The sequence below is a fragment of the Staurois parvus genome, unplaced genomic scaffold, assembly GCF_062004578.1.
Source record: "Staurois parvus isolate SC_StPar_1 unplaced genomic scaffold, SC_StPar_1.0 ptg000513l, whole genome shotgun sequence".
Classification (NCBI taxonomy): domain Eukaryota; kingdom Metazoa; phylum Chordata; class Amphibia; order Anura; family Ranidae; genus Staurois; species Staurois parvus.
The window spans coordinates 406694-418397 of NW_028318309.1; the positions used below are offsets into that span (position 1 = coordinate 406694).

General features: G+C 49.2%; 1 protein-coding gene across 1 annotated transcript in view; it reads right to left on the reverse strand.

Moving 5' to 3' along the window:
• The window catches only part of ST8SIA3 (ST8 alpha-N-acetyl-neuraminide alpha-2,8-sialyltransferase 3), a 69498-nt gene extending 59549 nt beyond the window's left edge, over positions 1-9949 (reverse strand). The window contains exon 1 of the mRNA XM_089690069.1: positions 9505-9949. Within this exon, the coding sequence (XP_089546195.1) occupies positions 9505-9683 (179 nt within the window). The 5' untranslated portion in view covers positions 9684-9949. The remainder of the gene's footprint in view (positions 1-9504) is intronic.
• Positions 9950-11704: the final 1755 nt, after the last annotated feature.

Below are 11704 nucleotides of genomic sequence, written 5' to 3' on the forward strand. Positions count from 1 at the left end.
CTATCTCTCTGATGGGTTTGTTTTGTTTTTTTAGCCTAATGATGGCTTCACTGATAGTGACAGCTCTTTGGATCTCATCTTGAGAGTTGACAGCAACAGATTCCAAATGCAAATAGCACACTTGAAATGAACTCTGGGAGTAATTGTCCCATTACTTTTGGTCCCTTAACAAGTGGGAGACACATATGCAAACTGTTGTAATTCCTACACCGTTCACCTGATTTGGATGTAAATACCCTCAAATTAAATCTGACAGTCTGCAGTTAAAGCACATCTTGTTCGTTTCATTTCAAATCTATTGTGGTGGTGTATAGAGCCAAAAATGTTAGAATTGTGTCGATGTCCCAATATTTATGGACATGGCTGTATATATACATGCAGCTGAATGCAGTGCAAAATTATGCTGTCAGAAGCAGCTGTGTGAATGAGCCCATGGGCTTCTATGCTGAATGTACATACAAGCCAGTGCCACATTGATGCCAGTGTGAATGAGTTACTGGCCAGAAGCACAGAAATGCTTCTGGCAATTTGGCTGCGGTAAACATAGTGTGCTGTAAAGTCTCAGAGATAGCTGGGCAAGTCTGTTAACAAGAAAGCAACAAAATGAAATGTGGCTCTCCTTTAGATCAATCACAACCAGGACCCCCCCCCCCAGATTTTTCAATGTGTGAGCTACTAAAAACTGTCTGTGTAGTTTAATCCTAAAACCTCACTGAGATGGAATGCTGTTCTGGTGTCTTCACAGAGAAGCCCAGATGATCAGCAGTAATCAGGCAGATTCTTTATTCTGATCACTTCGGAGTGCTTTCCTTCTACCACGTTGACAGGTCACCTTGTCTCTCTGGGCCCTGGGGCAATAAGTCATTTGTTTACCTCTTATGACAACACTTTTTCCATTTATCATGGGAGGGATGATCAGATAGCCTAAGGGCATTTGTCAAACACTGCCTCCTCCAATCTCATGCAGACATGCTCAAGCGCATGGGTTTGATTGCAAAATGCAATTAAAAAAATGCATTTGACTTGCTTTGCACGCAACGTAAACGCATTTCAATAGGATCTGTTGCGCCCCAAGGAAAAGCTGTTCAAACCCAGTCTTAGAAATTTCACCCACACACTACCATTCCTTGAGATGAAAGGTAATCTGGCCTGTGTTTGATGTGTGTCTCAAATGCTCATCAGTCGCAGAAAAGCTGCATCCATCTTTCCTAACACAGTTACATGGGTCGAAAAAAGCATCTATACTGATCTATAGGAAGAGAAAAGCTACTACATGGTTAATTATGGTTAATAAATGGACCACAGGAAGGTCTATTCTGCCAGCAGTAATCATGGCAGTGCTCTTCATGTTGCTGGGTTCCTCAGTCCTCATATAGTCCCTGAGGGCCCCTAAGGACAACACACGCAATGAACACTGCTGTTCAAAATGCATTAACTTTAAAGACATTATAAACTTTGCTGCCTGCACCTTGTGTTTTTTATTTGCATACAATGCGCATTGGTCATACAGTTTCATGGTATCATTTGTTGCTCTGTACACACAGCCTATAGTACAGTAAGTCTTCACATTCTGGTGTCAGCACAGTCTATAGTCTGTGGATTGACACTTCCTATGAAGAAACTACATATCCCACAATCCCTGGGTCTCTCATTCCAATGCTCTGCAGGTGACAGCTTTACAGTAATTAAATCTGACACAGCCCAAACAGGCAGAGAAATGGAGGGAAGCGATTTGTTTCATCGCATTAGCACTCCCACATTTGTAATGCAACACAGAGAAAGGGTGAGGCATGCATTGGATATTGTGTAACCAGGAAAAAGTTGTCTTTTCTCTTCAGTGACAAGCTACACTAATACCTAGTTAAAATAATAAAGGTATTTGAAAGCGTACACCTAAAGTGGTTCTAAGCCCTGGTTCACATATATGCGGCCATGTGGGCTGCGTTTTGCGTGGGCACGAGAGCCCATTAATTTGAATGGACTCCCATGCCCCGTGACACACAGGGAAGAAGTCCCTGCACGTCGTCCGAAAACGCAGCCCGCACAGGAACCTCGGTTCCCACTACGGTTGCATTTTCCAGTGCGGGCGGCACGCCATTAGAACTAATGGCACCCGCCCGCGGGTCTGCATTCCTCTCTGTGGGTGGTGTGGCTGCACGGATTTTCGTGTGGATCAGCAGCGGCACCACCTGCACAGATGTGAACCTAGCCTAAAGGCTGATGGCTGCATGCAGCTCCCCCCAGCCGCCCTTATACTTACCTGAGCCCAATCTTGATCCAGCGACGTGCACAAGAGCAGCTGCACTCCCAGATATCTCCCTCCTCATTGGCTCCCGCTGCTGTCAATCACAGCCAGTGAAGAGGGAGCAGGGGGCGGGGCTGAACAATGCTCTGTGTATCAACGCTTGCTATGGGGGCACTCAGCGGGGGGAGGAGCAGGAATCGACGAGAACCAAGAAGAGGAGGATCGGAGCTGCTCTGTGAAAAACCATTGTACAATGCAGGTCTGTTGTTTTAAAGAAAAATTCCCTGAGTATCACATGTTTAAACAGCTAGTGAACCCAGCAGTATTCTGTAGTGATCTGCCGTTTTGCTGCTGCACACCAGGTCCCATGCCACCATTTTTTGTCTGATGTCATAATTTGTTGGCTGTCTCTTCCTGATTCTTGCAGCCAGCACCCTGACGACATGTATTCACCATTGCATGTTATCAGGGGGCTGTGTCTGCAATAACCAGGAATGGGGCAAAAAGCCTTCTGATGACACAACCCCACTCGTGCACATTTTTAACTGATGGACCAGAAGCCTCCTAGGATATGTGGCATGAGTATCCCAGGAGGTTGTGGGCAGCTAGAGGCTACGTTCTCACCTAGGGAAGTGATCTCCAAACTTTGCCTTCCTTTACCCAGCCCTTGGGGCACTACTCCTTCAATTTACACCAATGACGAGGCACTATTCCTCCCACTGGCACCAATGATGGGGCACTATTCCTCCCACTGACACCAATGATGGGGCACTATTCCTCCCACTAATACCAATGATGGGGCACTATTCCTCCCACTGGCACCAATGATGGGGCATTATTCCTCCCACTGACACCAATGACGGGGCACTATTCCTCCCACTGACACCAATGACGGGGCACTATTCCTTACACTGACACCAACGACAGAGCACTATTCCTCCCACTGACACCAAAGATGGGGCACTAGATGGGGTGAAAAGTAATACCAAGATGTGCATAATGGTATGCAGCTCAAAGCACTACAAAAGCCCCCCCACCCCAGTCCAAAGCACAGATCGGATGGCGCCGTTCAAACAAGCTCATCCAGACTATCTGAAACAGATTGGAAGACAGAAGGTGGAAATGCTGCACACTGGAACCCAGCCACTATACAGAGGCAAAGATACGGCTTCAGCCTGAATTCCTCCTGGCTATACTCCTCTGACATGTTTTGCCCCACCTACGGGGCTTAATCATAGAGATTATACACACAGGACATTAGATTTTTTCCTCTGAATGCCTTTTTATACTGACATGAAAATGTAGCTTAAAAATCACATCTAAAGCTGCGTATTGCACATGTTTAGGCGGGTTTCAACATGTCAAGCATTTGAGCATTAATGGATTCCCTTGGCATGAATATTAATTTACTCTGGCTATTGGAATGAATGAACACACAAGTGTTAAATACATCTAGTGTTTAACCACATCCCACCCGGCCTATAGCAATCTGATCGCCAGCCAGGACTTTCATAGTTCCGGACGGCCCTCCCGAAACAGGACACGCTGCGGGCTTGAACTGTCACCGGTGACTGATCAGTGGACTCGCTGTCAGTACCAATCACAGATCACATGACAATTGTAAATAATGAATGGCTTTGATTAATACCATTCATTGTTACAATTGTGTTGTTGTTAACTGCGATTGGTCACAGTGGTCACATGGTACAGGCAGGGCCAATCACAGCCTATCTGTACCATGTGATTAGCTGTGGCCAATTACAGTTAATCACAACAAAACAAAGTGAATGAATCTATTTCGTTTAGTAAAATGCTTGCTTTTAGCAGTAAAAGTCACTGCTATAAGCAATCATAATGTGTATAAAAAAAAAAAATTAAAAATCCTGATCACTTCCCCAGAGTAGCACAATGTTACTATAGTAAATATAATGATCTATTCACAGTGAGTTAAAAAAAAGTAATAAGAAAATGGAAAAAAAAAATGGAAAAAAATTTTTTTTTTTCTGTACTGTATTGCCACCAGTGTCCCTGATCACCGCCATACCAGCTATGTGATGATGATGCACTGCACCGGTGACAGTATGTACAAAAAATTTGGATTATTTTGTACATACTGTCACCAGTTTAGTAAGAGGCACTTGCCATGCCCCTTACTAAAATACCTTGGACTGTCTACTTTCTGAAAAGGGGTCATTTAGGGGTTTTTTGTACTGTCCTGGCATTTTTGGGCCTCAAGAAATGAGATTTGCCATCAGTACATCAAGACTGATCGATTTTTATATATATATACCATAGTTTGTGGACTACTGTATCTTTCCTACAGACTAAATAATATGCACTGATGTTGGTTATTTTCACCAAAGAGATGTAACAAAATACATTTTGGTCTAAATTTATGAAGAAAGATTGTTTATTTGCAAACTTTTATAGCAGAAACGAAGAAAAACACTTCTTTTTTTAAATTTTTATCTTTTTTCATTTATTTAGCAAATAATAAAAACCCAGTGGTGATTAAGTACCACCAAACAAAAGCTCTGCATGTGTGAAAAAAATTATAAAAATGTAGTTTGAGTTCAGTGTAGCATGATCGTGCAATTGTCCTTCAAATTGCGACAGCGCTAAAAAAAAGGTGAAAATTGGCCTGGGCAGAAAGGGCGTGAAAGTGCCCGGTATTTAAGTGGTTAAGCGTGTTTAGGCACATCAAGTGGGTTTTTTTGCTGTGGGGGTGGGGGCCTTGAAATTTTTTTTGGAGGGGTAATATGCTTGGGTGTAACTTACATTTTTAAAAAAAAAAAATAATAATTTTTTTACTTAACTTTTTTTTTTGCGTCATCACATAGGGGACAAAAAGTCTCCTATGTGATTATTTTTTGGTGACAGGTGCTCTTTTTTGAGACATGCAGGGTCTAAAAGACCCTGCATGTCTCCCCTGTGCTCCACTGAATGTAATGCAGAGCACATCGCACCGCATTACATTCTTTCCCGGCTTTGATGGCCAGGAATCTGTCAACGGGGATCCGGAAGTGACGTCACATCACTTCCGGGTCAGAACAAGAAGGGGAAGGGAGCGGACGTGTCTGCTCTCCTCCCTCCTCTATACCAACATCATCTGCATATGTGTGGGATTCTCCCCTAGGCACAAAAAAAGTCCAAAGAACTTTAAAAGAACATTTTAAAAAATAAGGGAGGGGGCTGCAGCCAGGTGTAAATGATTTGTTTTTTTGGGGTGAAGGTCTGCTTTAAGGTCCTGTATACACCAGATGGGATCGAACACTACGGAACATGAAAAACACTGAAAACCCGTGCAATGCTCCATTCCAGAAAAGGCTTGGGAGTGTTTTTGGCACATCTGTCATGCATAGGGCAGCCCATTCAAATGAATGGGCTGCCCAATGAGAAATGTGCACAAATAGGCAAAAAAAAAAAAATTTTCACTTTCACTTTGATTAGGGTGCAACACACAGGAACCGACCAAACCTCCGACCTGCAGAATTCTATCCAATGCAGCAAACCACAATACACCACACTGCCTTACCATGCATTGTGATGCACTGCAAACTGTCCCTGGCTGCTCACTGGGACATGTCCCTGGCTGCTCTCTAGGTACCAGTGACAGGTGACATGGATCTTGGACACACCAGACATGGGCTGCTGCTAAGTGACAACATACAGTACCTGTGAGTGGAACAGAACTCCAGGAGCAGTAAAAGTCTAGTTCACTGGCTGCTCCCTGGGACATGTACTCAGCTGTTTCCTGGGACATGTACTCAGCTGTTTCCTGGGACATGTACCTGGTGGTTCCTTATTATTAGTACCTGGCTGCTCTCTGGGACATGCACCATCCCTGGCTCCACTAATTCTTTGGCTCCTATGTCCTGGGCTCCTCCCTATGTCCCGGGCTCCTCTCTATGTCCCTGGCTCCTCTCTATGTTTTGGGCTCCTCTCTATGTCCCAGGCTCATCTCCATGTCCCGGGCTCCTCCCTATGTCCCGGGCTCCTCTCTATGTCCCGGGCTCCTCTCTATGTCCCTGGCTCCTCTCTATGTCCCGGGCTCCTCTCTATGTCTCGGGCTCCTATCTATTTCCCTGGCTCCTCCCTATGTCCCGGGCTCCTCTCTATGTCCCAGGCTCCTCTGTATGTCTCGGGCTCCTATGTCCCAGGCTCCTCTCTATGTCCCTGGCTCCTCCCTATGTCCCTGGCTCCTCCCTATGTCCCTGGCTCCTCTCTATGTCCCTGGCTCCTCTCTATGTCTCGGGCTCCTATGTCCCTGGTTCCTCTCTCTCTGTCCCTGGCTCCTCTCTCTATGTCTCTGGCTCCTCTCTGTATGTCCCTGGCTCCTCTCTCTATGTGCCTGGCTCCTCTCTCTATGTCCCTGGTTCCTCTCTCTCTGTCCCTGGCTCCTCTCTCTATGTCTCTGGCTCCTCTCTGTATGTCCCTGGCTCCTCTCTCTATGTGCCTGGCTCCTCTCTCTATGTGCCTGGCTCCTATGTCCTGGGCTACTCTCTATGTCCCTGGCTCCTCTCTCTCTGTCTCCAATGTCCCTGGCTCCACTCTATCTCCCTGATTCCTCTCTCTTTCTATGTCCCTGGCTCCTCTCTCTATGTCCCTGGTACCTCTCTCCATGTTCCTGACACCACTATGTCCCTGGCTCCTCTCTATGTCCCTGGCTATTCTCTCTATGTCTCTGGCTCCTATGTCCCTATTTACTCTCTCTATGGCCCTGGCTCCTCACCATGGCCCTGGCATCTCTATGTCCCTGGCTCCTCTATGTCCATGGCTCCTCTATCCATGTCCCTGGCTCCTCTCTCTATGTGCCTGGATCCTCTCTCTATGTTCCTTGCCCCTCTCTCCATGTGCCTGGCTCCTCTCTCTATGTCCCTGGCTCCTCTCTCTATGTGCCTGGATCCTCTCTCTATGTCCCTTGCTCCTCTCTCCATGTCCCTGGCTCCTCTCTCTATGTCCCTGGCGGCTCTCTCTATGTCCCTGGCTCCTCTCTCCATGTCCCTGACACCACTATGTCCCTGGCTGCTCTCTCTATGTCTCTGGCTCTTATGTCCCTAGCTACTCTCTCTATGGCCCTGGCATCTCTCTCTATGTCCATGGCTCCTCTATCCATGTCCCTGGCTCCTCTCTTCATGTCCCTGGCTCTGCTCTCTATGTCCCTGGCTCCTTTCTCTATGTCCCTGGCTCCTCTGTATGTCGCTGGTTCCACTCTATGTCTCTGACTCCTCCCTCTCTATCTCCCTGGCTCCCCTCTCTATGTCCCTGGCTTCTCCCTCTCTATGTCCCTGGCTCCTCCCTTTCTATGTCCCTGGCTCTTATCTCCATGTCCCAGGCACCTCCTTATGTCCTTAGCTGCTCTCTCTATGAACCTACCTCCTCCCTCTCTGTGTCCCTGGCTCCTCTCTCTATGTCCCTGGCTCTCCCTGTGTCCCTGGCTCCTCTCTATGTCCCTGGCTCATCTCTCTCTATGTCCCTGGCTCATCTCTCTCTATGTCCCTGGCTACTCTCTCTACGTTCCTCGCTCCTCTCTATGTCCCTGGCTCATCTCTCTCTATGTCCCTGGCTCATCTCTCTCTATGTCCCTGGCTCTTCTATGTTCCTCGCTCCTCTCTATGTCCCTGGCTCATCTCTCGCTATGTCCCTGGCTCCTCTCTCTCTATGTCCCTGGCATCTCTCTCTGTCCCTGGCTCCTTTCTCTACATCCTTGGCATCTGTCTCTGTCCCTGGCTCCTTTCTCTATGTCCCTGGCTCCTCCCTATGTCCCTGGCTCCTCTCTCTATATCCCTGGCTCTTTTCTAAGTCCCTGGCATCTCTCTCTGTCCCTGGCTCCTCTCTATGTCCCTTGCTCCTCTATATGTCCCTGGCTCCTCCCTCTCTACGTCTTTGGCTCCCCTCTCTCCTTGTCCCTGGTTCCTCTCTCTCTGTCCCTGGTCCCTCTCTATGTCCCTGGCTCCTCTCTCTGTGCCTGGCTCCTCTCTATGTCCCTGGCTCCTCTCTCTGTCCCTGGTTCCTGTCTATGTCCCTGTCTGTTCTCTCTGTGCCTGGCTCCTCTCTGTCCCTGGTTCCTCTCTATGTCCCTGGTTCCTCTCTCTCTGTCCCTGGCTCCTCTCTCTATGTTCCTGGCTCCTCTCTGTCCCTGGTTCCTCTCTCTGTCCCTGGCTCCTCTATGTCCCTGGTACCTCTCTCTGTCCCTGGCTCCTATCTATGTCCCTGGCTTCTCTCTCTGTCCCTGGTTCCTCTCTATGTCCCTGTCTCCTCTCTCCATATCCCTGGCTCCTCTCTTTATGTCCCTGGTTCCTCTCTATGTCCCTGGTTCCTCTATGTCCCTGGCTCCTCTCTCTATGTCCCTGGCTCCTCTCTCTATGTCCCTGGCTGCTCTCTCTGTCCCTGGCTCCTCTCTCTCTGTCCTTGGCTTCTCTCTCTGTCCCTGGTTCCTCTCTATGTCCCTGTCTCCTCTCTCCAAATCCCTGGCTCCTCTCTCTATGTCCCTGGTTCTTCTCCATGTCCCTTGGCTGCTCTCTGTCCCTGGCTCCTCTCCCTATGTCCCTGGTTGCTCTCTCTGTCCCTGGCTCCTCTCTCTATGTCCCTGGCTCCTCTATGTCCCTGGCTGCTCTCTCTGTCCCTGGTTCCACTCTCTATGTTCCTGGTTCCTCTCTATGTCCCTGACTGCCATCTCTGTCCCTGGCTCCTCTCTCTATGTCCCTGGCTTCTCTCTCTATGAACCTGGTTCCTCTCTATGTCCCTGGCTGGTCTCTGTCCCTGGCTCCTATGTCCCTGGCTGCTCTCTCTGTCCCTGGCTTCTCTCTCTATGTCCCTGGCTGTTCTCTCTGTCCCTGGCTCCTCTCTCTCTCTGTCCCTGGTTCCTCTCTCTATGTCCCTGGCTGCCATCTCTGTCCCTGGATCTTCTCTCTGTCCCTGCCTCCTCTCTCTCTGTCCCTGGCTTCTCTCTCTGTCCCTGGCTTCTCTCTCTCTGTCCCTGGCTCCTATGTCCCTGGTTCCTCTCTCTGTCCCTGGCTCCTCTTTCTATGTCCCTGGCTCCTCTGGGTACCAGTGACCAGACACAGCACAGCCTGTTGCTAGGTGACACCACGAGGGTGACAATGAGGACATTAGGGCCCCCCAATACCCCCGGAGCCCAGTGCGCCTGCGCAGAGCCGTCCACCCCGAGAATACAGATGAGGGCCCCCCTCTATTGTGTACAATCCCCGCCATACACCCCGAATATTACCCTCACCCATCCCCCCGGCCCCCCTCACCTGAAGCCGGCGTGGAACATGTACATTCGGGGGCCCCCGGGCCCGGCGTACTTGGGGGTGGTGAAGATGTTGTCCTTCTTGAGGGAGACGTAGGAGATGAGGGAGAGGATGAGGAGGGCGACACTCAGCATCACCAGCCCCAGAACACTCGCCACCCGCACCATCTTGTAGACTCTCATCCCTCAGACGATGGAGGAGGACGAAGTGTGAAGAGAGGAGAGATAATCCTCATAGACAGGCGGACGGAGGGGAGAGCACCCTGACTATGCCGGGGCCCTCCTCCCTCATTCTACTCCGTCTGTCCTCAGATCATGGAGGAGAGAGAGAGAGAGAGAGACACGGGGCCTGGCTGAGGAGGAGCCGCCTCATACACACAGGGGCTTCCCCAGGAATGTGTCTGCCAGGGGCCCCTCCTGCTATGGCATCATCACATCAGGGGCCACTCCTTCTATGGCATCACTAACACAGGGACCCCTCCTTCACATAGCATCACCACCACAGGATCCCCTCTTGTGGCATCACCATAACAGGGGCCCCTCCTTCTATGGCATCACAACAGGGGCCCTTCCTATGGCATTACCACTACCACAGGGCCCCTCCTTCAATCACCAACACGGGTCCCTTCTTCAATCACCACCACAGGGTCCCCTCCTTCTGTGGCATCACCATAACAGGGTCCCCTCCTTCTATGGCATCACAACAGGGACCCTTCCTATGGCATCACCACCACAGGGGTCCCTTCTGCACATAGCATCACCATCACAGGGACCCCTCCTGTGGCATCACCATAACAGGGACCCCTCCTATGGCACCACCACCACAGGGGCCCCTTCTTCACATAGCATCACCATCACCGAGTCTCCTCCTTCTATGGCATCACCATAACAGGGTCCCCTCCTTCTGTGTCATCACCATAACAGGGGCCCCTCCTATGGCATCACCACCACAGGGGCCCCTTCTTCACATACATCACCATCACCGGGTCCCCTTCTTCTATGGCCTCACCATAACAGGGGCCCCTCCTTCAATCACCACCACAGGGTCCCCTCCTTCTGTGGCATCACCATAACAGGGTCCCCTCCTTCTATGGCATCACAACAGGGACCCTTCCTATGGCATCACCACCACAGGGGTCCCTTCTTCACATAGCATCACCGTCACAGGGACCCCTCCTTCTATGGCATCACCAAAACAGGGGCCCCTCCTATGGCATCACCACCACAGGGGCCCCTCCTATGGCATCACCACCACAGGGGCCCCTTCTTCTATGGCATCACCAGCACAGGGGCCTCTCCTTCTGTGGTATTACCATAACAGGTGCCCCTCCTATGGCATCACCACCAAAGGGGCCCCTCCTTCACATGATATCAGAACAGGGCCCCCTCCTTCATATGGCATCACCACAACAGTGTCCCCTCCTTCTATGGAATCACCATACCAGGGGCCCTTCCCTCATATGTCATCACTTACCACGCCAGCAGTCCTTTCCTCATGTGGGTGACCATACCAGGGGACCCTTTTTCATATTTCATCACCACAACAGGGGCCCCTCCCTCATTTGTTATCACCATACTAGGGGCCCAACCCTCATGCAGTGCCTTGAAAAAGTATTCATACCCCTTGAAATTTTCCACATTTTGTCATTTTACATCCAAAAACGTAAATGTATTTTATTGGGATTTTATGTGATAGACCAACACAAAGTGGCACATAATTGTGAAGTGGAAGGAAAATGATAAATGGTTTTCAAATGTTTCCTACAAATAAATATCTGAAAAGTGTGGCGTGCATTTGTATTCAGCCCCCTTTACTCTGATACCCCTAACTAAAATCTAGTGGAGCCAACTACCTTCAGAAGTCCCCTAATTAGTATATAGAGTCCACCTGTGGGTAATTTAATCTCAGTATAAATACAGCTGCTCTGTGAAGCCCTCAGAGGTTTGTTAGAGAACATTAGTGAACAAACAGCATCACGAAGGCCAAGGAACAGGATAACAGACAGGTCAGGGATAATGTTGTGGAGAAGTTTAAAGCAGGGTTAGGTTATAAAACAATATCCCAAGCTTTGAACATCTCACGGAGCACTGTTCGATCCATTATCCGAAAATGGAAAGAGTATGGCACAACTGCAAACCTACCAAGACATGGCCGTCCACCTAAACTGACAGGCCGAGCAAGGAGAGCATTCATCAGAGAAGCA